At 43.8% G+C, this 26,297-nt stretch overlaps 1 protein-coding gene across 1 annotated transcript in view; it reads right to left on the reverse strand.

Annotated features, from left to right (window-relative positions):
- The window catches only part of LOC311225823 (unconventional myosin-X-like), a gene marked incomplete at its 5' end in the record, with an annotated part of 175,189 nt that overhangs the window by 31,826 nt on the left and 117,066 nt on the right, over positions 1-26,297 (reverse strand). The window contains 17 exons of the mRNA XM_084311217.1: positions 865-1,072; positions 3,900-4,048; positions 4,824-4,972; positions 7,250-7,370; positions 8,349-8,506; positions 8,900-9,094; positions 10,000-10,142; positions 13,183-13,238; positions 13,941-14,034; positions 14,127-14,222; positions 14,315-14,419; positions 15,831-15,975; positions 17,168-17,291; positions 17,479-18,096; positions 19,751-19,996; positions 20,692-20,974; positions 22,192-22,298. Of these exons, the coding sequence (XP_084167343.1) occupies positions 865-1,072; positions 3,900-4,048; positions 4,824-4,972; positions 7,250-7,370; positions 8,349-8,506; positions 8,900-9,094; positions 10,000-10,142; positions 13,183-13,238; positions 13,941-14,034; positions 14,127-14,222; positions 14,315-14,419; positions 15,831-15,975; positions 17,168-17,291; positions 17,479-18,096; positions 19,751-19,996; positions 20,692-20,974; positions 22,192-22,298 (2,997 nt within the window). The remainder of the gene's footprint in view (positions 1-864; positions 1,073-3,899; positions 4,049-4,823; positions 4,973-7,249; positions 7,371-8,348; positions 8,507-8,899; positions 9,095-9,999; positions 10,143-13,182; positions 13,239-13,940; positions 14,035-14,126; positions 14,223-14,314; positions 14,420-15,830; positions 15,976-17,167; positions 17,292-17,478; positions 18,097-19,750; positions 19,997-20,691; positions 20,975-22,191; positions 22,299-26,297) is intronic.

Consider the following 26,297-nt stretch of genomic DNA (forward strand, 5'->3'; position numbering starts at 1 on the left):
TCACAGAAATTAAAGGTAAAAAGACTAAAAATCCATCTTACAAACCTTAATTGAAAACTATTTAGTTGTAAATACATTTTGTTAATCAAATGTATTAAAATATAGAGCTATTCAGGAATCTCCCTCTACCCCCCCCCCTCCCCTTGGTGTCTTTGAACGTACAGTATATAGGGAGAGGAGCTGTAGATGAGATGATCACTCATTACCAGTGTTCATTTGTTTTACTTTATTTATTAATATAATTCAATTTGTATTATTATTAGTAGTAGTATTATTATTGTATTTTCTTTTTATCTCTTACCTTTACCATGTATTTCCCTTTGTGTGTGTGTTTGTATATTGTTCTATGTGGATCCCAGGATGAGTAGTTAATGGGGATCCTGATAAACTAAACTAAACTAAATGTGACACAGTAACACGTAACATCAACTAATACTGGGAGAATGATAGACTAGTACATTTATGCATAATACTGGGTCTTCACTTGAGGTAAATAATTTCAACCACCCCCACCCAACCTCCTTTCTTGATCCTCCAATCACAACTCTTGTTTCCCTCGAAGCAACAGTTGTAATTGGAGGATCAAGAAAAGAGGATAGGGTTTGAAATAGGTCAATCATCCTGGCTGGAAATCTATTAATTCCTGCAAAATGGTGGAATGTGGCAGTGTGTGTGTGTGTGTGTGTGTGTGTGTGTGTGTGTGTGTGTGTGTGTGTGTGTGTGTGTGTGTGTGTGTGTGTGTGTGTGTGTGTGTGTGTGTGTGTGTGTGTGTGTGTGTGTGTGTGTGTGTGTGTGTGTGTGTGTGTGTGTGTGTGTGTGTGTGTGTGTGTGTGTGTGTGTGTGTGTGTGTGTGTGTGTGTGTACCTCTCCAGCAGTGGTGTGTGAGTTGATGGAGATCTTGCAGGAGCCTCCTCCATGGCAGTAGACGGTGGTGCTCATCTCCTGCCTCACCAGCAGGGCGGCGATCTCCTCCTGAGAGGGGACAAACTCACGCATCTTGGTCTTCTTCAGCGACTCCCCAATGAAACCGGCGTAACGCTCGATCTCTGTGCCCGGGTAACGCTCGCGTACCCTGAATGATGACACACATCGTTACACAGTTAGTGCATATTTGTTAAATGCTTGTTACACATTTAGCTGGGTACTGGACTTTCTGAGTGAAAGACCCCAGGCGGTCAGGGTGGGGGGTCAGACCTCCAACACCATCACCCTGAGCATCGGGTCTCCCCAGGGCTGTGTTCTAAGCCCCCTGCTGTACTCACTCTACACACACGATTGTGTGGCCAAGTTCAGCTCCAACTCCATAGTGAAGTTCGCAGACGACACGGTGGTGGTGGGGCTGATCTCGGACAACGACGAGAAGGCCTACCGAGAGGAGGTTGAGGTACTGGAACGTTGGTGCCAGGACAACAGCCTGCTCCTGAACATTGGTAAAACCAAGGAGCTGATCGTGGATTATAGGAGAGGACAGCAGGAGACACACACACCACTGATGATTAATGGGGCTACCGTGGACAGGGTGAGCAGCTTCAAGTACCTGGGGGTCCACATCTCAGAGGATCTGACATGGTCAACACACATAGACACAGTAGTAAAGAAAGCGAAGCAGCGCCTCTACCACCTGAGACAGTTAAGGAAGTTCAGAGTATCGGGGAAGATACTCCAGTCCTTCTACTCAGGAGCTGTAGAGAGCATCTTGACCGGAAACATCACTGCCTGGTATGGGAACAGCACGGCATAGGACAAGAAGGCCCTACAGAGAGTGGTGCGCTCAGCCGAGCGTACCACGGGTATTGCGCTACCTCCCCTGCAGGCTCTATACAACAAGAGGTGCAAATCCAGAGCCTGCAGGATAATGAAAGACCCCCACCACCCCAATAACAGCCTGTTCCAGCTGCTGAGGTCAGGCAGACGCCTGCGAACCCCAGCTACTAGGACGGAGAGGCTTAGGCTAAGCTTCTTCCCCCAGGCCATCAGAGCCTTGAACAATGAACATTGAGAGACACAGAAACTGAACTATCCACACACAAGCACACACAAGCACATACACAAGTCAAGTCAAGTCAAGAGTTTTAATTGTCACGGCATACAGGTATACAATGAAATGCGGGTGGTCTTGCCCGCAACGATGTGCAATACAGTGGTACATATAATAGAATCAAAAGAAGGAAACAACATTGTGCAGTAACAGGTAGCAGGTAACATGTAACATGGAGTGACATCTCGGTATCTGTACATAGTTATTTACAGAGCATGTGGGACATGCTAGTTAGCTTTGGTAGTGCAATACACTGTTCCTGTTATTCTAATTTAAAGTGTCCTTTCCTTTGGCCATAAGTGTGCGTGTGTGCGACATGAGTGTGTGCCCGCTCATGTTAAAGTGTTAAGTGGCTGCTCGTGTGTGAGCGTGCACAGTGTGCGTGTCGTGTGTGTGTTCATGTGTGCTTGTGTGTGGACAGTTCAATGTTCTGAGCACTCAATGTTCATTGTTCATGGCTCTGATGGCTTGGGGGAAGAAGCTGAGCCTAAGCCGCTCTGTCCTAGTAGCTGGGGTTCGCAGGCGTCTGCCTGACCTCAGCAGCTGAAACAGGCTGTTATTGGGGTGGTGAGGGTCTTTCATTATCCTGCAGGCTCTGGATTTGCACCTCTTGTTTTATAGAACCTGCAGGGGGGGTAGTGCAATACCCGTGGTACGCTCGGCTGAGCGCACCACTCTCTGTAGGGCCTTCTTGTCCTGTGCCGTGCTGTTTCCATACCAGGCAGTGATGTTTCCGGTCAGGATGCTCTCTACAGCTCCTGAGTAGAAGGACTGGAGTATCTTCCCCGATACTCTGAACTTCCTTAACTGTCTCAGGTGGTAGAGACGCTGTTTCGCCTTCTTTACTACTGTGTCTATGTGTGTTGACCATGTCAGGTCCTCTGAGATGTGGACCCCCAGGTACTTGAAGCTGCTCACCCTGTCCACGGTTGCCCCGTTAATCATCAGTGGTGTGTGCGTCTCCTGCTGTCCTCTCCTATAATCCACGATCAGCTCCTTGGTTTTACCAATGTTCAGGAGCAGGCTGTTGTCCTGGCACCAGCGTTCCAGTACCTCAACCTCCTCCCGGTAGGCCTTCTCGTCGTTGTCCGAGATCAGCCCCACCACCACCGTGTCATCTGCGAACTTCACTATGGAGTTGGAGCTGAACTTGGCCACACGACACGCACGCTGAGCACGCTCACACACTAGCAGCCACTTTAACACTCATGCCGCACACACGCACACTTATGGCCAGAGGAAAGGCCACTTTAAATTAGTATAACATCAGGAACAGTGTATTGCACTACTAAAGCTACCTAGCATGTCCTATATGCTCTGTAAATACTATGTACAGATACCGAGATGGCAAACCATGTACCTGTTTATTGCACTGTTGTTTTTATTGGATTCTATTATATGTTGTACCACTGTATTTTTATTGGATTCTATTATATGTTGTACCACTGTATTGCACATCGTCGCGGGCAAGACCAGCCGCATTTCATTGTATACCTGTATGCCGTGACAATTAAAACTCTTGACTTGACTTGACTTGAGCTCATACATACAGTAGCTAACCCCCCACGTTGGAGATTAGAACAGCAATTATTTGCCTACATTAACACACACATGTACACAAACAATGTAGGTATGCTAAGTATGTACTCCAAATATATGGGGGGAAAAACCAGACATATGCACACACACACACACACACACACACACACACACACACACACACACACACACACACACACACACACACACACACACACACACACACACACACACACACACACACACACACACACACACACACACACACACACACACACACACACACACACACACACACACACACACACACACACACACACACCTCTTGAGGTGAAAGCGCAGGTATCTGAGGATGGCTCGGCTGGGAAGGAAGGTGCAACTCATGCAGGTTAGCAGGTGCCAGTGCGCCCGATTTGCTGGACTGTTAGGCTGAGGCACGTGATTGGTCTGCTTGATCACCTGACAATACACCTACAAAAAAAAGAAAGGATCAAATTACATTTGCATCTGAGAAACATCCAATTCTAAATCTTTTTTAACAATTGTTAATAAATGTTGTTAATATGCCTTTTAACAATACACTAAGTTTCACAGAATTTGAAATGAGTGTGGCTCAATGCTTTCTTTTTTTTATCCACTTTTTTCTCCTCATTCTTCTATTTTTTCTCCCATCTCAATTTCGTATAGCCAATTCTCCCCTCCCCTGTCTTGAACGTTGCTAGACTATGCCCCCCACTGGTCGGTTGTAGTGAGGATAGAAGCCTTGCATCATGTGTCCCCTCCGGTACACGAGGAGGCAGCCTGTCGCATCTTTTCACCAGACAGTGCAGACTCTCAGTGGCGAGGAGTAACGTGTGGGAGGCTCACGCTGCCCCCGATACTTCCTGTCTCTGCTGTGCAGGCATCACCCAACCGACCTGTAGGAGTCGCTGTCCACAATGTCCAATCCCCACCCATCGACTTTCCACCCGCTGACTCTGCCAAATGAGCCAGTACGACGGCCGGCCCAAGTCGAAGGCAATGCTGAGACTGGGATTCGATACCGTCCCAAGTCGAAGGCAATCTCCGCTACGCCACCCAGCCGCTGGCTCAATGCTTTCTATGCTTGCTCTTTAATACTGTTTACCAACACACAGTTAAAAAGCAGAGGCTGTTTCAAGGGCAGGACAGTAATCAAAAGTTGAAAACAAGATGAATATTCCAGCTAGGAATCAGGAGTCCTTGTCCTTGAAAAGCGGGTCAATACCTCGTCCCTGAGAGGACGCAGGTCCTGGCACGTCTGCAGGATGCCCTGAATAATGGGCACAGTGTCTGCCAGGGTCTCCATCTCCTGCAGGGAGTTGAACACTCGCACCGCCTCGTCCTGCAGACTAGCATAACCCTGCCGCCTTTGGACTGCAGAGAGAGAGAGAGAGAGAGAGAGAGAGAGAGAGAGAGAGAGAGAGAGCGAGAGAGAGAGAGAGAGAGACACCAGTTTTTCCAAAATAAAGTAAAGTTCAATGCTAAGTGAGAATAAGTCACTAAATAAATCCTATTTAATTGCTATGTGTCTATGCAGAGCACAGAACACATAGCATAACCCCGGCTGGTGCTAACTAGCTAGCCATCGCTCCCGGCAGCTAACGCCGGTCCCCGACTGGTGCTAACTAGCTAGCCATCGCTCCAGGTCCCCGGCTGGTGCTAACTAGCTAGCCATCGCTCCCGGCAGCTAACGCCGGTCCTCGGCTGGTGCTAACTAGCTAGCCATCGCTCCCGGGAGCCTGCGCCGGTCTGTCTGTCGAAGACCGAGGGAACCGCATCAGGCTTCAGCTGATTAGTGGTCTTCTGGACAAACCTTCCACCCCCAACAACATAATCCGAGGCAATGAAGTGTTCGCTGGAGATCTTCATTCCCTGTCCAACAGGCTGATCGCGCCGCCTGAGTGCAGCCAGCCTGAGTGCAGCTAACAGTAGCTACTGTCTGTAACTGTGATGCATTTTCTGTTTGCAGTCCAATGTTCACCAAAACACACACCCACACACTTATAATTTGTTCCTCAACGTTATATAGACAGGTCATGTTTTGTAAACTAACGTTATGTTTAGAATGGAATGAATACATGGGTCGGGAAAGATAGTTAGCTCAAAGCTAATCCGGCCTGTTTAACCACTAGCTTCTGTTAGCTAATGAAGGCTAATGCTGGCTGAGCAAGGAAACTAACAGTAAACGTTTTTACATGAAATACAGCCCAAAAACCCTGCTGACAAACGTTTGCTTATTAAATACATTCTATACTATAATAATACAAACGTTTCATTGCCTCTCTGTGACGACAAAGTTGTTTAAATAAGGGGAGAAAAGTAGCTAAAACCAATGTATTTGGATGGGACAGGAAGTACCATTGGCAACCGGAAGTCAGCCGGAAGTGCCTACTTTCAGGTTGTGCAAGTGGAGAATGGCTATCCGCTGTGGGCTATATCTCCTCGCTGACAGACCATTATACCTTATATCATATCATATTCCTATATGTCTCCCAGGAATCGTGGGGCTCTGGGGAATAAAGGTTGGGAAGACCCTGCTATTATAGCCTATCCTTTATAATGTTATAGGCTATTTCATTTACAGTTTACTCAGCATGTAATACGTTCTTTGTTAGAACTCAACTCGTTATTATTTTGCGCATAGATTGCAGAAATACGGGAACGTTTTGATTTATATTTAAAAGGCTTTGACATTGTAAAACAAAATAAGTGGAATTTCGAAGTTATGTAAGCAGAATACAAGTCATATCACCCACACGATATATGCTACCTGTATATCCAGAGCATGTATGCTTTTCATTAATTTAAGACACATTTATTGCAAGGGTTTTGTAATACACATAAACTCAACAAATAACCTCTGTTCTCGTTGAAATGCGTTTTTAATTCTTTCTTATACAGTAGGAAGGGGGAAGAACACTATATTGTGCGTGTTCATATGACTTGTATTCTGCTTACAGCTTCGAAATTCCACTTATTTCGTTTAACAATGGCAAAGCCTTTTAAATATAATCAAAACGTTCCCGTATTTCTGCAATCTATGCGCAAAATAATAACGAGTTGAGTTACGCGGAGCGCAGTCAGTACACCCCGTATATTCCGATAACTCCATATAAACCATGCTGCATTCATTCAGAAGGAAAGACCTATTATTCCAAATGCTATTTATAGGGTTTTGACCATAATTACACTACTGTTGCTATTTTACAATTAACTATAATGAATTACGGGGGTCATACAGAACACGTCAGTCAAACTAATGAACGAAAGCTTATTTCCGCGTTGAAACTAATGCATGAAACTTATGAAAGCATATGCCGTCCGTCTGCAGTATCCATATTCTACCGCCGGGCGCCAGGTACGCATGCCCTGAGCTGTGCGTAAATATACGCACAAAGTCAAGCACACGTTCAAATTGATAACACTTTGCTTAGAAATGATCGTACGCACGTGTTACGCACATATCTGTGCGTACGCAACGTTGATAAATGAGGGTCCTGGTCTTGTAATTGAACACACATTGTAATAGCCAAGGATAGCAACATCTCCATTGACTTCCACTCACTAACACCCCTCACCTAGACGTCCTGCTCAGCAACAGACTGTCTGTGAGCCGCACGCTGGGCCTGGCAGTACAGGAGGTTTACTCACGGCTGGTGACCTCTCCGTAGGGCAGTGGCAACAAAGGAGAGTGCAGAGGGTGCTGGGTGTATCTGAGGATAGGGTTTCTCCTGTACATCTGCTCCACGATGTCTGGGTTTACACTGTTCTCCTGAGAGCACGAACACACACACACACACACACACACACACACACACACACACACACACACACACACACACACACACACACACACACACACACACACACACACACACACACACACACACACACACACACACAAATAGAGGTTGAATTGAACATGTTATTGGGAATGTATTGATGAATCTATGTGTGTGTCTGTGTGTGAGAATATCTACAGTATGTGTGTCTGTATCTGTATATATACTGTATGTATCCCTGTGTGTATCTATCTATGTATTTATCTGTGTGTGTGTATTAATATGTGTGTGTGTATATGTATGTGTGTGTTTTATTGATGTCTCTGATGAGCTGCAGAGTGGGTGTCTCTATGTGTGTCTGTGTGTGTGTATGTATGTGTGTGTTACCTTGATGTGTCTGGTGAGCTGCAGAGTGGGTGTCTCTATGTGTGTGTGTGTGTGTGTGTGTGTGTGTGTGTGTGTGTGTGTGTGTGTGTGTGTGTGTGTGTTTGTAATATGTATGTGTGTGTGTTACCTTGATGTCTCTGATGAGCTGCAGAGTGGGTGTCTCTATGTGTACGTGTGTGTGTGTGTGTGTGTGTGTGTGTGTGTGTGTGTGTGTGTGTGTGTGTGTGTGTGTGTGTGTGTATGCGTGTGTTACCTTGATGTCTCTGATGAGCTGCAGAGTGGGTGTCTCTATGTGTGTGTGTGTGTGTGTGTGTGTATGCGTGTGTTACCTTGATGTCTGATGAGCTGCAGAGTGGGTGTCTCTATGTGTGTGTGTGTGTGTGTGTGTGTGTGTGTGTGTGTGTGTGTGTGTGTGTGTGTGTGTGTGTGTGTGTGTGTGTATGTATGCATGCGTGTGTTACCTTGATGTCTCTGATGAGCTGCAGAGTGGGTGTCTCTATGTGTCTCTATGTGTGTGTAGGTGTGTGTGTGTGTATGTGTGTGTGTGTGTGTGTGTGTGTATGTATGTATGCGTGTGTTACCTTGATGTCTCTGATGAGCTGCAGAGTGGGTGTCTCTATGGGCACCTTGCTGTCTATGACTCCCTGTATGGCTGCTGTCCACCGCATGGCCTCGTTCAGTATCTTGGTATAGAGGCGATACGAGTGCTTCCTGCCGTGTACGAGGATATTCCAGTAACCTGCAACGCAAACTTAATGTGTGATTGTGTGTAACTGTGAGAGTGACAATCATACTTTCTTAGTGAATCTACTCATGGTGAATAAAGTAGATAGATAAAAAGGACTTAATGTGCATACAAAAAGGGTGATAAAGAAAGAATTAGCTTAATTTAGTTGCACTCTGTTGAACGCACCTTTGTGAACAATCACGTCTGCAGTCATAAAACTAGAACCCTCTTTTTATGTAATTTACAGTCCTTATCCTCTTAAAAGTCTAATCCCAGATTACTTTCTCTCTCTCTCTCTCTCTCTCTCTCTCTCTCTCTCTCTCTCTCTCTCTCTCTCTCTCTCTCTCTCTCTCTCTCTCTCTCTCTCTCTCTCTCTCTCTCTCTCTCTCTCTCTCTCTCTCTCACCCGTCTCTTTGTGCACCCGCTCGTCCGGCTGGATCACGGAACAGAGGGAGTTGAGGACCAGAGTTCCCATCTTGGAGGAGTTGCGCTCGGAGCTCTTGTAGTAATCCAGGGAGTTGTGGGTCAAAACGAACCAGCGCTTCTTCAGCTTCAGAGATGTGCTCTTCGCATTGGTCTTCATCTCCTTCTGGAGCCAGCCTGTGGAGGAGGAGGAGGAGGAGGAAGATGAGCAAGAGGAGGAGGAGGAAAGGGTGGTGGGGGGATCAGAGTAAAAGAGAGAACAATTATTTGATGCTTGAAAAGAAAAAGCATACAAATGAGCGAAACAATCAATACCACAAATGTTTTATTGTGGCCAATTTCCAATGCATATTCTATAAGGATATGGCCAGTTTATTATTATATTTCACATTGCATACAGTATATACGATACATACTAAATTCACAATCCACAATTATTATTATTAAGTCAATCGATAGACATATCTAAACCTGGTCTTGTAATTGAACACACATTGTAATAGCCAAGGATAGCAACATCTCCATTGACTTCCACTCACTAACACCCCTCCCCTAGACGTCCTGCTCAGCAACAGACTGTCTGTGAGCCGCATGCTGGGCCTGGCAGTACAGGAGGTTTACTCACGGCTGGTGACCTCTCCGTAGGGCAGTGGCAACAGAGGAGAGTGCAGAGGGTGCTGGGTGTATCTGAGGATAGGGTTTCTCCTGTACATCTGCTCTACGATGTCTGGGTTTATTATTTAAACACCTTGACATCTTTTAAATCAGCCCTCAAAACCCACCTTTTCAATCTTGCTTTTGACCTCTAATTCTGTCGGGTTTATTTTATTTTGTCATGTATTATTTTTGTCCTGTTTTGTTCTGTTTTTTGTTTTGCCATAGTTTTGTCTCTCCTACCCATGTAAAGCGTCTTTGAGCACCTGGAAAAGCGCTATATAAGATAGATGTATTATTATTATTATTATTATTATGATGACTGACTAATTCGCATATGTAAATAGTTTTTCTTTTTATAATTTCTAATAAAAGTGCACATGAGCACTAATCCCTTCAACGGGGTCACAGAACAATGCGGTCCTCACCCCTGACGAGGAACTCCTGGCCGTCTATCTTGGCATCTCCTTTGGGTTTCTGCAGCAGGCTGATCCAGTGGTGCATCTCCTCAGGCGTGTCAGTGTTACAGTGGATCACACGGTTGGCCGTAATGATCACAAAGGAGTTGGGCCTGGAAGGGGAAAGCAGCTGTTAATAATATAATAAACAACCAATAATATAATAAACAAATGCTAATATAATAAATAAGTAATAATATAATAAACAAGTGATAATATAATAAACAAGTGATAATATAATAAACAAGTGATAATATAATAAACAAGTAATACTATAATAAACAAGTAATAACATAATAAACAAGTAATAATATAATAAACAAGTGATAATATAATAAACAAGTAATAATATAATAAACAAGTAATAACATAATAAACACGTAATAATATAATAAACAAGTAATAATATAATAAACAAGACGTTCTCTGTCATTTAGAAGAGCTTCTTTATGGTCAACGGACACAATCTATACATACAGTCCTTTACCCTGGGGCCAAGAATAAGAAGAAATTGGCAAGGATTCTTAACATAGCCAGTAAAGTTATAGGGAAACCACAAAAACAATTGTCTGAGTTATATGTATTTCGGAATAGGGACAATTCTCAGCAAATATTGTCTGATCCTTTGCATCCCCTTCGTGGTAAGTTTGACACGCTTCCACCTGGAAGGCGCTATAGAGTTCCTCTAGCCCCAAAAAACATAATTAAGAAACATAACTTTCATCCCACAAGTTCTGTCGATGTCTTTGATGTTGTTGTTTCTCTTTTGTCTATGTATTGGGCTGTTTTAGGCCAATGTCTTTTGTGCAGTGTTTGTACTGTGTTGTCTTGTTGATTGCAATCATGGTGGAGCTATCTATCTGTCTATCTATCTATCTATCTATCTATCTATCTATCTATCTATCTATCTATCTATCTATCTATCTATCTATCTATCTATCTATCTATCTATCTACACATATCACATATATATATATATATATATATATATATATATATATATATATATATATATATATATATATATATATATATATATATATATATACAAATGTCATGTATGTTGTGTATGTCATAAATGCATAAATGTCACTATGAATTGAAAATGGGGGACCCTGATGTAAACAAGACAAACGTCTTTCTCTGGTCTGCAGCTCACTTGATAGTCTATCAGTGAGCTGGATGCAATCCTACCTTGAGGGGAGGGAACAGATGGTGGAGGTAAACGGTACCCCCCCCTCACAGTGAGCTGTGGTGTTCCACAAGGAAGCATACTAGGACCGCTACTGTTCCTAATTTATGCAAATGACATGTCGTCAGCTTGTGACTGCAACTTGTTCCTGTTTGCGGACGACTCAGCCCTGCTGGTCTCTGACAAGAACAAGTTACAGGTTGAAAAAACCCTCAGCTCGGAACTAGGCAGAATCTGCATATGGCTCGCTGATAACAAACTATCATTACACATGGGCAAAACAGAGTCCATTCTCTTCGGTTCAAATAACAAACTCAGCAAGACCGACGGCTTCTCAGTTACAGTGGGTGACAATATTGTCACAAGGAAAGATGAAATTACCTACCTGGGTTCCATCCTAGAGGCTAATCTCTCCTGTGACAAAATGGCATCCAATGTAATAAAAAAAGTCAACCAACGAACTCGATTCTTGTACCGGATCTCCTCTCTGGTAAACAAGAATACCCTGAAGACTCTGGCAGGAGCACTCATTCAGGGGTACTACGACTATGCTTGCACCTCATGGTACCAAAGCACCTCAAAGGCGCTAAAAACAAAATTACAAACATCTCAAAACAAACTGGTCAGACTACTGCTTGACCTTACTCCTAGAACCCACCTCACCCCTGCCCACTTTGACAACCTAGGATGGCTTAGAGTAGACGACAGAGTACAGCAACTTGCAATGGGCCTGGTCTACAAGATACACTACACGACCAAGGTACCCATGTACATGTCAAAATACTTCCCAAAGGTCAGTGAATACCACGATCACAACACCAGAGGGAGCTCCACAAATCATGTTAAACCCAGATTCGGCTCAAATAAGGGACTAAACACGTTTCGCAATTATGCCACATCAATGTGGAACGCCCTACCCAAAGCTGTAAAGGAATGTGGATCACTACCCACTTTCAAAACCTCTCTCAAGGGACACCTACGGGAGACTGCAATTCAACACTGGCCCCTGTAAATATCCTAACCCAACCCCCTCCAATGTACAGTCATTTACCTAGTATGGTTTTGTCAATAGTCCAATGTACAATTTTGTTTGTTTGTACAGTGTCTCCCCCCCCCCCCTCAATGTACAGTTTTGCTTGTATATACAGTGTGCCCCCCCCCCCCCCCCCAACCACCTCCAATGTAGATTACCCAGTATGGTTGTCAATATCCCAGTGTACCCAACCCCCCCCCACCCAACCTCCTCCAATGTACAGTTTCTACGTCAAATGTATATACTCCCTTTTCCTGACTCCTTCTGTATCACAAACAGTACTGTATTTGCAAATCTGGTATGTCATAAATGTATAGATGTAGCAGTACTGACTATCTGTATGTCATGTATGTCATATATGTCCAGATGAATTGAAAATGGGGGACCCTGATGTAAACAAGACGAAAGTCTTTCTCTGGTCTGCATCCCCTTAACAATTGTGTGTATTGAGCTGTACTGTATTGTACCCATTCTGCAATCTGTTAATAAAGTTTTCAATCAATCAATCAATCAATGCATCCCCTTAACAATTGTGTGTATTGAGCCGTACTGTATTGTACCCATTCTGCAATCTGTTAAATAAAGTTTTCATTCATTAATTCATTTCCTCCTAGATACAAATACATACAGTCCCCTACATATATTGCTCCTTCATACAAATACAGTCCTCTACACAATAATGTATTTCTTCATACAGTCCTCTACACATAATGTATTTCTATATACAGTCCTCTACACATAAGGACATTTCTACACATACAGCCCTCTACACATAATGTATTTCTTCATACAGTCCTCTACACATAATGTATTTTATATACATACAGTCCTCTACAAATAATGTATTTATATACATACAGTCCTCTACACACTTTCTTGCTGGCTGGTCAACCCCCTTTCCCTTAATTTCCTGACTGTGGCAACTTACCGATCTGGGTTATCAGACGCACAGACTGAGTCAATCAGCCCCACATCAAGAGTGCCCTACAGTAGTAGAAGAGAACAATTTACAATTGTCATTTATCTGACGCTTTTATCCAAAGTGACTTACAGATTGTGAACAACATGTCACCAGGAGGGGTACATCTCTGACAGCTAAGGGTCAGTGGCATTGTTTCATGAAATAGTATTGAGCTTGAGTTGAGCTTCGAGTGCATAGTAGTATATACATATTAGCAACATAGGTAGTAGTAAAATAATAGTAGCATAGTATTAGGGTACATAATAGTAAAAAGTAAGGGTTATCTTTTTTCCCCAGATATTATTTCAGATAAGAAGTGTGTTTTTTGTCGGCGGTGGACAATTGGCAATTGAAAATTGGAAAATTGGGGGAGTTCATTCCACCACTGTGGAGCAAGGACTGAGAATAGCCTGCTTTGATGATGCAGAGTGTATGGGTCTTGAGGGTGTGTAGTTAGAGACCTTTGACCGGAGGTAGGAGGGAGCTGCACGGTATGCCAGGTCAAGGACCTTGAAGCGGATTCGTGTGGCAATGGGAAGCCAGTGCAGCTCTCTGAGAAGTGGGGTGATGTGGGCTGACTTTGTAACTTTTTAACTTTTAAACATGTGCACTGTATTGTAATAGCCAATTTGTTCAAACCTTTCCTCTCACTATGTAACCACCATATAATGATAGAACTGTAAATTAAATGTAATAATTGAATAGCTCATTAACAATATGCTGACCACAGCGTTCTTTGGGTTGGCCTGCTCGTGGGACATCTCCATCAGTTGCTCCGGGGTGCATACGCGCACCTTACGAAGCACATTGAACCACCCACTACACAGAGAAAGAGAGAAGGGATAGAGGTAAAAAATATATACTCCCAAAAAGATATAATAAAATATAGATTGTCAGAGTTTCCTTCGTACCTGGCATCCTCTGGCGACTCAGCAAAAACCTGGTAGGTCCTCTCATCTGTCACGATATTCAGAGCGTTCTCCTTTTCATGGTTGTCCACTATCTCTCTGTATATATAGAGACAGTATTATGAGACTGGGGACTGTAGTAAGAGAGTTACACTCATAGCGGTTTTGAACTCCAGCTGATAAAGTCTTACTTGGCTGCCCGGATGTCGATGGTTCCCTTTAGCTTCTCCTCGCTGTCATTCTCAAAGTACATGAGTTTGTTGTCCCTCAGTACGAACCAACGCATCTTCCAGTTCCTAGGACAGAATGAGACATTATTATAACGACATCGATATAGGTCGTAGGGGTGTAAGAAAATACTGATACACTTGAATATGGAGATGTTTAAACCCCCCGACTGCTAGATAGCAGTGTTGTAATCTATCTTCAGCCATGTGGTGCTTCCACTCGTCACTAGTAAGCATGTAGCGCAAACAGGTGGTGTCATAACGGGGCACAATACTAGCATTAGCAACCGCCGATGGCTGATTCTGTCCAGCTCCTGCAGTGTATGGGTTCATTTTGTCTTCCACAATAAAGAAGGCACTAAGGAGTTCGACAAGAGCCGTGCCGTTTGCAAAATGTGCCATGCCAAAATCAAATGCACCATTCTTGATAGACTAACATGATGAATTAAAATGATCATTTCAATGAGGGACTCAAGCTTCAAATCCTTTTCGCTGCTGGCGGGACAAAACCTCATAACTCCAAAAACCCAACTTTTCAGCAGATGAAAAAAACGAACACAGATTTGAGGGTGAATAGAGTTAGGAGGTTTAGACAGATGATCGGTTTAATGCTTTCCCATTGTTTAAACTTTGTAAAACCCACACACACATATGGAGGATGATCTACGGAGTTGATTTATATAAAAATCATTTGTCCCGCCAGCAGCGTTTTGTAATAGGTTCCAGGAGAATGGAGCAGGATAGCTGAATGCATGTTTCCCAATTTGAGTTCTGACAGTGGGAACATGATATGAGATATAATTTTGTCCACTTCTTGGTTGAATGAGTAAAGTGCTTATGTAAGTTGGTAGCTGAACCAGGATGGCTTTGTATACAAACAAATACAAATGTGTATGTCTTCTTATGGCCAGGGATGACTGACCTGACAATTCATACAATACACAGTGATGTGTGAGGGATGAACTGTTACAATCTCTGTACAAATCGTGAAGCAACATGGTCTTTGTGTCTAAAGAAGTTCACCATTGAAATCAGTGTTAATTGTCATATAACCAGCTAGTGTTACTCAGTTACATTTTGAGAAGTCATAACATGATTTGCAGACTTCTGGTTTTCGGTATCGAATTGTGGACTACCTAACGTAAACGCGAGTGTTATTGATTGGAAACAACACGTGTATGCACAAACTGCATGCAAGCACTTGTGACACACTCTGAAGAGGCTACAACAGACGACATAAAACGCATGTGTACATGCCATACGTCCTTCATTCATCCAGGTGAACTATTTATTACCAATTATAGCATCCCGCGGACATCCCGCGGTGATTACTGAATATACCATCACAGAGTGACTTACCACAGCTTTTAAAATGTCTCATACTGGTTCGTCCAACTCTTCGTATGTCTCAGATAGGCATAATTTCCATGTGTTAAGCATCCAGTATTCATATAGCATGCATACGTACAGTAACTATTACAACAACCTGCGTGAGAGAGTGGACAGCCCTCCTCCCTTCTTGTAGAGCCAGCCAGACTTCAGAGACTCCTGTTTGGACCGGAACCACATGAAGGTCTCATCCTTCAGCACACACCAGCGCCTCCTCCACGGAATCATCAGACCAGCTGTAGGAGAGGAGGGGTGGGGAGGGGAGGGGAGACATGAAAGTAAAAAATCTTTCAACAGAGGCATGACAGAGAGCATCCTGGCTGGATGCATCACCGCCTGGTATGGAAACTGCTCTGCCCTCAACCGCAAAGCACTACAGAGGGTCATGAGAACAGCCCAGAACATCTGTGGTTGTGAGCCTCCCCTCCATCCAGGGTAAATAACGGACAGTGTGTCAGCAAAGCCTGCAGGATTATTAAGGACCCGACCTCCCCAACCAAAAACGGTTTCAGCTGTTACCGTCTGGCAAACGGTACCGCAGCCTTACGGCCCGGACCAGCAGACTAGGGACCTGTGACTGAGGAGAAACAGTGCTACCTTATAGCTGTCACTGCCACTGCACACAATACTGACCTGCACATAGCATTGATTTGCACACAGTACACGTGTCATTTATATTTAATATCTGCTATATTTGCAATAATTGTTTTTCTGCACACAATACATCTTTTATCATTTATATTTTATATTTAATTTGTTAATACTATGCTGATATTTTTTTTTGTTTTTATTGTTTACTTTATTATTATTGTCTGTAATACTGTGTGATGTTGCTACTAGGCCGAGGAGCCAAGACTAAATAATTTCACTACTCTACTGTGAAAAGTCAGAGAGTGACAAATAAACTTGAAGCAAAGCATCTCTATGACCGGCAATGTCACTAACTCACTCATTCATTCATTCATTCATTCATTCATTCATTCATTCATTCATTCATTCATTCATTCACTCACTCACTCACTCACTCACTCACTCACTCACTCACTCACTCACTCACTCACTCACTCACTCACGATTGGCCACTCAGCTCCTAGTGGCGACTTACAGGCAATGCACTTTGACCAGTTCACTTCACATCCATGCCACTGTGTGACATTCCTATCCAGAGCGACTCAGAGGAAGAATACGATTAGTGTACTAGGCAGCACCTACCAGTAGGTATGAATGTGTGTAACCCATCCTCCCCCTTGCAACTACTCAGTCGGGTCGTTTCTGTCTTCACCTTTTAAGTTACTCAGCCGAGTAACAGTTGTCAGAAGAAAACATCCTCTTGTCGTTCAAGTATGCCCTGGGCAACATTCACGCGGTATATACTGTAAAGACGACAACTAAAAAGTGTTGAGATGCTGCTGTGACATGTGAACTCACCCTTCATGTAGAGGTAGCTGTGGAAGTAGGGCGGGCCGTTGCCATTGAGGATGCTTACTCTACCATTGGTCACCTCTTCATCGGTGTCCACCAAGCCTTCATGGTCATCATCACTGTCCGCATACTGGGAAATCATAAACAATCATGTAATAATGTGTTATGAAAACAAAAATCCTTTGAGAAACTTTCATATGGTAAAAACGTATACTATAAATGTCATATAATAATAGCACTGAAGTAATTATGTGTGCCAGCGTCCATACATGTCTGCGTACACGCGTGTAAGAATGCGTGCGAGTGTGTGCCCTCACAGAGTCAGAGCTGCCTCTGTAGGACTCTATGCTGGCGTTGGTGCAGGTCGACTTCCTCGGGTGCTCCTCGTCTGGCGCGGCGGCGCTGCCACGGTTGCTCCCGGACACGGAGCCGTCGTCTCCCGCGGTGATGGACCCCTCCTCCTCCTCCTGGTCATAATCTGACTCGGTGTCGGCCGGCATGCTGTAGATGGGCTCCTCCCCGTCTCCCAGGCTCTCCACCATGCTCACTTTCCTCTGTGTGTCTCGCTTCCCGTCCTCCGTCTTCTCTCCTTCTTTCCTCTTGGCTGGGTGTGGCGGCGGAGGGGGAGGCGGGGGAGTGACGGCAGAGCCATCACCGGGTGGTACGAGAGGAGGAGGTGGAGGGAGGCCCGGAATGGAGCCATCTGTGGGCAGAGGAGGCGGAGAAGGTGGCACAGAGGACACGGTGCCCTCTGCGAAGGCGGGTGGAGGAGGGGGAAGTTGAGCAAAGATGTCCTGGTCCAGGGGAGTGTCTGTCTCAGCCGGAGGGGGGAAGTCCGGGAGCGGGATGCACTCCTCCTCAGCATGGAAGCCTTCGTCCACCTCCACTTCTTTGGATTTGCCCGGGGTGGCGCTTGCCGCTTCCTGGGGCTTCACCTGGAGGGAAGAGGTTGGGTTAAGGAAGTCAGCGGTACAGATGTACGTAGTCAAGTCAAGTAATTTATTTATATAGCGCATTTAAAAGCTCAAAGTGCTGTACAGTAACTACAACATTTAAAACTATAGACATAGTCACACAGTGTAACAGGACAATACAACATGACAAAAGACAGGATGGACAGTCAATACCAGTGATTCCCGCAAAAATGAAATATACTTTGGGTGAACAACTTGGGCGGGGGGGGGGGGGGGGGAAAGTCACCAATGCAAATGCAAATGAGTGCTCACTGAGTAAAAAAGAAAAAAAAAACACAAATTATACTTTGGGGGGAGCCATTATACTTTGGGGGCCCGCGTGTCACGTGCGTGTGTGACTCGCGACTTGAGCCGAGCACACATGCACACACATGCGTCGCGGTTTCCCTGTCAGACAGCACTTCCCCAAAAGAGAGAGAGAGAGAGAGAGAGGGAGATACAGATAGAGAGAGGGAGAGAGAGAGAGGCTCATACCACAGTGCGATCTCTCCTCTGTCTCTGCTTTTTTGCTTTTTTCTTTTACGACTCGATCTGCTAAGGGGGAGAGAGCTGAGGAGAGATCGCTAACTTCCTCGATTTGTAGATTGTGGGCGGTGGCTACAACCATAGAGGTTGCAGGTTAGGTATGCAGATGAGAATTCTTCTACGTCAGAGGTACGCGTAAAATTCAGAATGGCTTAGTTCAGTGGGGGAGGATCTCGTGACATCTGAACTGGAGGAATGCGTGAAAATGAGAATTAGAGACATAGACCCCATTGATACACCTGACTCAAAGGCGAGTTTTACTTTTAACACATTGAGTGCCACAGGCGCGTTTTGTCGTTAGTTCATGCCGACCTTTGAGTGCCCCCGACGCTATATAGCGTTTGTTTGTCGTTTTATTTTTTATTGACGATAATATTGGCTAGAATATTCCAGTAAATGCCTTTTATCACGGAATCTATATATTTTCCTGAAAAACTAGGGCTTTTCAAAATGCTATAAAAACGAAAATGAACCAATTAAAAAACAATCCGTTTCGACAATGTTGACTGCAAACAAGTCATTGATAAACGACAGGCAGATTAGACACATAATTTAAGACAGAGATTATGCATTCACAACGCTATCATTGAAGTGGGTCCTGCCATTTAACCATGTTTCCCATGTTAATGGCTGGCACTCAAACTGTTAAGATGCGTCTCACATGTTAAGTAGGGGTGTAAAGGTACACGTATCCGTACCGAACCGTTTCAGTGTGTACCGTACCGAACGGCTGTGTACCGAACGAATACAACGGTATGTTAACCACTAACGACCGCCCACCGTTTTTTTTTTCACAATATTATATAATTATTATTATTATATATATATTTTTTTACAAGTCGATTATTAATTTCAATATAGAATATTCATTGACAGCCCTACAAGTACAATTAGTTACTGCACACTACAATACCCCTGAGTGGAACATGGAAAGCCAAACTCCCGTTTGCAGTTGTTTTTAATTAATTGACTGATATTTTCTATGTTTGCAGAAAACATTCCAAAGAAACCTCCACCTGAGAGGGTTAACTAAAGCATGGTTCTACAATTCTATTTCTTAATTTGTATAAAGAGAAATGATTTGATTCACCTCTGCAGTAGCCTTCGCCTCCATTGCTTTTACTGCAGGATCCAGACCTCCAAAGTTGAGCTTCATTCGCTCCGTGGCCTTGCGGGAGGCCTCCTTCTTCATCCGCTTGAGCTCGGCGTCCCTGCGCAGCTGAAGCTCCTGTTTGGATGACTCGCAGAGCTGGGACACCCCGTCCTCTCTCTTCCTCTGCAAGCGCTCAATCTCTCTCTCCAGCTGCAGGATCTCCTCCACGTCACGGGCCTCGTCCTGGAGGGAGGACAATGAGCTTGGACTGTTTTGAATGTGAAACAATATAGAACTTGTCAGGAGGATTCCGTTGCTATAGGGGGAAGAGCTTGGGCTCCAGTGTGTTTTCCTGTTAACTATTGTATTAGTAGGAATTAAATAGATAGAAGAATGCACACCCAAAAAAGGAGCTGGTCATCAGACACCTTGATGAAGGCAGAGGCCGAAACATGTGAGACTGCAAGAGAGAAATTTTCTTCACATACATTTTTCTAGCTATTGTTTTAGCAGACACTTGCAACAGGACCCATTCTGCAATCTGTTAAATAAAGTTTTCATTCATTCATTCATAGAATGTTTATGTTTGTCATGTTAGGAACATGTACATCATGTACCCTTTTTCCTGTGGTCGATTAGTAGGCCTACTAGATTTAGGTTTTCTGATGAGACCGTGTTGCCACACAGTAAATTTCGCAGAGTAAAGTTTGAGTAAAATGTACTCAGTTTGAGTCAAATTTACTCTGCGAAATTGACTGTGCACCAGGCATCAGCCTGGACAGTGACAGTTTACGCCTGCATTTCTGGTGCAAAATTGACAACATTTCGACGCTGACTGTGCCTTCACCAGATTCAAGGCAGAAGTAAAAACATAATGGTCTTGTCCCTACATTATTTTACATATATTCTATAAACCGCCCTAAATACATGGCACTTACATCTGTGTCCTTATCTTCGTTCTCTCCTCCTCCCTTCGCTTCCTCTTGCTCCCCCTCTCCTTGCTCTTTCGTCTGATCCTCTTCTTTTTTCCTCTCCCCTTCCTCCCTCCTCCTCTTCTCCTCTCGGAGTTTCCGGACTCTGGTGCGCGCCACCTGACCCCTCCTGTGTCTCTGCAGCACCAGGGTTGCCTTGCGTTTCTGTACAAACAGCTTTCGCAGGATGTGTCTGCGGAGGTGCTTCTGAAGGGTGATGATGCTGCTACGCATGTGCTTGAAGCGCTTCCTGTCAAACGCATAGTATATGCAAAATCAACACCAACATAAAGTAGCGTGCACGTAGTACCACACCCATGCCAAGTGTAACGCGGGCCAAAAGCATACAGAACTCTCAGGGTACAGCTTTCAACTTGAATGAATGATAGTCAGCACACTGCCAACGCCATTTGCTATTGCACTTGTACATTTACACTTTGGTTAGATGCCAACCTCTTTTCATTATACTGTACTTACGCTGTATAATCACAATACATTTAAATCTAATCTAATCTAATTTGGGATCATTCCAGCCGGGAAGACTCTATAATTCATTCATCATTCATTCATTCAATTCATCATTACTTTATTTCTGTCCCGCACGCGTGAAGGACGTGCATGTTTTATCCGTGCATTACATTGTTGAACCTCACTGAGAATTGGAGGAAACCCATTCACACGAGTCGTATTGGCAGTAAGGTCGTATTGGCAGAAAGGTCATATTGGCATAAAGGTTGTATTGGCAGAAAGGCCATGTTGGCAGTAAGGTCGTATTGGCAGAAAGGTCATGTTGGCAGTAAGGTCATGTTGGAAGTAAGATCGTATTGGCAGTAAGGTTGTATTGGCAGAAAGGTCATGTTGGCAGTAAGGTCATATTTGCAGAAAGGTCGTATTGGCAGTAAGGTTGTATTGGCAGTGTTATGTGTACTTTTACATGGTGGAGGGTCTACTTACTGTCTTTTGGTGATACATTCACATTGTGGGGTGAGTGTGGTGTCACTAATTGGTGGGTTGTAATTGACACATGTTCTTTCTTGTATTTGACATTTGTTTTGTGTAATCAAACACAGGTGTGGTAACGAGGCTCCACGCCCTATATGAACAGACCAGGAGCTCGTCACTGCTGCTCTCTCACCTGTGCTCTCACCATTTTTGGACCATTTGCTCTTGTTCTTTTTTGCTGCTTGTAAATATTATTATTATATCCTGAACCAAGGAGGCTGGTGCACCCAGCTCTCCACTTTTGTCCTTTATAAAATATAGTTGTTAAACAAATATTGTTATTTTTGCTGAAAACGTGTCTGACTTCTTGTTGTCCACCATTTTACAATCAAGGAAACTAGCCATATTCCTGTGACTGTTGAGGCCTTAGAGCAAGTCATATATGCTTGGTTGTAACAGGCAGAAAGGTCATGTTGGCAGTAAGGTCGTATTGGCAGAAAGGTCGTATTGGCAGAAAGGTCTTACTTGGCGGAGAACGTGAGCAGGTGGGCTCTGATGATCATGGCTGCTTGGCGGCGCACCTTGTCCCTGTCCTTCTCCAGACGGTGTTCCAGACACTCCTTCATAAACACCTACAGGGCAGAGGTCAGGGAGGTCAAAGGTGAGAGGTAACCTGTTAAGCTGTAGCCCTATTTTCTGAAATTTCGCCTAAAGGTACATGCCTAAGTAAATGGAAGATTGCTCCACTTCTACACAGTCAATTTGCATGTTCTTGGTATCTAGGAACATCTAGGGACCTGGGGGTATGTATTCCCAGTAAGGCTGAGCCCGAACGTTCGAACGTTCGTTCGTTACGCTGACATTCAGACTTTAATTAATGGGTTCGAACGTTCTGTGAAAAAAAGAAAAAGGAGGCGAGCGTGGTTGAGGCGATGTGAAGAGGCGCGTCCCCCGCGGCGCTCGGCTCAACCAGTATGGTCTGCCGGGCTGCAGCGGGATACTATTGTCTCAACCAGAGCTCTCAACCAATGCAATAGAACAATTTTGATTGACAGGCGATTCTGCCAATTACATCACACCGCTTGCACCCGCCTCTGCTGTTACCACCAATCGGCAAGCGTTTATTAGTTTTTTACTTCCGGCAATGCCGCCATTGATCTGCTTGCGAGAAGCACAACAGACTTACCAGCTAATACGTTAGCTCCCCACCGAGAACGTAGATGAGGATGACCAAACGAGGCATAATGATTTTACTGCAACGAATGTTATAATAAAACAAAGCCTTTCTATACATGTGTCTGATTGAAAACTTTATTAACAGACTGCAGAATGGGTACAACTCAGGGCTGAGCAACGGAAGGACAAGTAATGCCAGCTACTTGCTATGTTCGGGTAAATAATATGCTGATGTTATTGAACGTGTAACACTAACTATATAACGTTAATGCCACAAAACGAATGCCTTTGTTTATCTAGCCCCTTACGTGACTGCGGTGTGCAAGGGCTATTGTTTATCATAAGTAGTAACTTTGATGCAGTAGCTTGTTTATTTTCTTCTGAGTGCTTTGTTTAATTCAAGTTCTCAAGTTCAAGTTCAAGTTCAAGTTCTTTAATAGTTGTCATACAGAAGTACAGAATACTTTCATACAAAATGCTTCTTACTGTTACGCTCCAGAGACTGTGCTAGACAAGATAGTATCAAATAACATAATAACATAATATAGCATGAATTTAGAAGAAGAAAATGAGGTCACAGTTGTTCGGTATAGACATATGTACAATGTTCTGAGTTACCATAATAATATACAATACACAACTATGCAGTGTACTAATGTACAGTACTATCTAGTGCAAAGCAGAAATGGGATGAGGTACAATTTTAGGTACAATTTACAGTAAGGTGTACGAGTTGTAGTGCAATCCTTCATCCATAAATATAAAGTGTGGGGAGTGGGTGCTTACATGAACAGCCACCACTGTAAACAACATGTTTTTCACCAATAGACTATGCAATGCCGCCCTCCGTAGGATCTATAATAAAACAATAAAAAAAATATTGTATTATTAAATTTGTTTTTTTTATTTAATTAAAAATAAATTTTATTAAAAAATAAAAATAAAAATAAAAATCGAACGTTCGTTCGATAAACCCTGGCGAATGTTCAAACCCTAAAAACAGGGTTCGGGGACAGCCTTAATTCCCAGTGTCAGAAATATTGTGTCTGTTACTAGGCGTGAGTAAATTGTAATGAAAAAAAGGAGAATATAAATTATGATGTTACAATTGTGCTGGAACCAATCTCTGAGCTCATTCAGCACCTTCTTGGGATCAAGTGTACAAAATCTAAGCAAATGAATAAAGGGAAGATGATTAAACAGAAGGATTTGTAGATACAGTAATAAATTATAATCCATTTTAATTATAAATTCATATTTGACCTTGAACTTGACCTTGACCTTATTATGGCCAAATCATACACCTATGGATAGGGAAAAGGCTCCTCTTTCCAATGGCAGTTAAAAACATTAGTAAAAATGAAAATATACACTTTGACTGCTGTTTTGATAGGGTTAAGGTCTTTACTCTTAGCTACATTTGAAAAAGAAACACAACAACCTCTTAACTTCCAAGGGCCCACATGTGGGCCCTGTTGAGGACGATTCGTGACGTGCCACTTTGCCGACCTCTAGCGGCTTGGGTGTGCATTTCTTTTAATACAATATATATATAGAATTAAAGCCCTATTTGTTGCCTGTCGATTGTTTCAGGCGACAAAATCCGTTGAGCGATTCTCGTGTTACATGCCGATATGTGAGGCGTGTGCCAAAGTACACATTACCACCCCAGACTCCCGGGGCTCTAACTCCGTCAATAATTGGGGATCTACTGTGAGGTTTTGGTCCGCTCCCTGCCACACGCTCCGTTCCTTTAAGGTACTATGTGATTAATGCGTGCCGTGTTGATTGGTGCTTTCCCCGCCACACGCTTTTGAAGCAAGTATCAATCTCATCCCGCAGCTGTCACAGCTTGTAATCAGCGCCCCTGTAGGCTTTATATGCTCAGACCCCCTTACTATCGATGTTGGGTCGTTTTGAATTACACCTGCATATACCTGCCTTCCCCGTCGCTGTTGCTGTCTTTTGCTCTCCAGGATCTTTTGTGGAGAACTGCTGTGGAGAACCTGGTTCCCCGTTCGGAGCTACGCCTCGTAATCTGCCCGCTTCTCGCGTTGCGCTCTGGTGAGTTTTTGGAAACTATCTTTTGGATTATCAGTTTTTTGTGTGTTTGGTGAACACCGAAGAGATCCCGTTTTTGTTTGTACTGGACTCACCTAATTTTTGTGTTAGATTAACACTGAAGATACCGTATTGTTTTTTTCTCTGGACTCTGCTAACTTGTGTGTGGTACACCGAATGAATGAATGAATGAAAATGAATGAAAACTTTATTTAACAGATTGCAGAATGGGTACAATACAGTACGGCTCAATACATACAATTGTTAAGGGGATGCAGACCTGAGAAAGACGTTTGTCTTGTTTCCATCAGGGTCCCCCATTTTCAATTCATATAGACATATATGACATACATGACATACAGATAGTCAGTACTGCTACATCTATACATTTATGACATACCAGATTTGCAAATACAGTACTGTTTGTGATACAGAAGGAGTCAAGAAAAGGGAGTATATACATTTGACGTAGAAACTGTACATTGGAGGAGGTTGGGTGGGGGGGGTTGGGTACATTGGGATATTGACAACCATACTGGGTAATTTACATTGGAGGTGGTTGGGGGGGGGGGGGGGGGGGGGGGGGGGGGCACACTGTATAAACAAGTAACACTGTACATTGAGGGGGGGGGGAGGAGACACTGTACAAACAAACACAATTGTACATTGAACTATTGACAAAACCATACTAGGTAAATGACTGTACATTGGAGGGGGTTGGGTTAGGATATTTACAGGGGCCAGTGTTGAATTGCAGTCTCCCGTAGGTGTCCCTTGAGAGAGGTTTTGAAAGTGGGTAGTGATCCACATTCCTTTACAGCTTTGGGTAGGGCGTTCCACATTGATGTGGCATAATTGCGAAACGTGTTTAGTCCCTTATTTGAGCCGAATCTGGGTTTAACATGATTTGTGGAGCTCCCTCTGGTGTTGTGATCGTGGTATTCACTGACCTTTGGGAAGTATTTTGACATGTACATGGGTACCTTGGTCGTGTAGTGTATCTTGTAGACCAGGCCCATTGCAAGTTGTTGTACTCTGTCGTCTACTCTAAGCCATCCTAGGTTGTCAAAGTGGGCAGGGGTGAGGTGGGTTCTAGGAGTAAGGTCAAGCAGTAGTCTGACCAGTTTGTTTTGAGATGTTTGTAATTTTGTTTTTAGCGCCTTTGAGGTGCTTTGGTACCATGAGGTGCAAGCATAGTCGTAGTACCCCTGAATGAGTGCTCCTGCCAGAGTCTTCAGGGTGTTCTTGTTTACCAGAGAGGAGATCCGGTACAAGAATCGAGTTCGTTGGTTGACTTTTTTTATTACATTGGATGCCATTTTGTCACAGGAGAGATTAGCCTCTAGGATGGAACCCAGGTAGGTAATTTCATCTTTCCTTGTGACAATATTGTC

The sequence above is a fragment of the Notolepis coatsorum genome, assembly GCF_963971535.1.
Source record: "Notolepis coatsorum genome assembly, chromosome: 3".
In the NCBI taxonomy this organism is placed as follows: Eukaryota; Metazoa; Chordata; class Actinopteri; order Aulopiformes; family Paralepididae; genus Notolepis; species Notolepis coatsorum.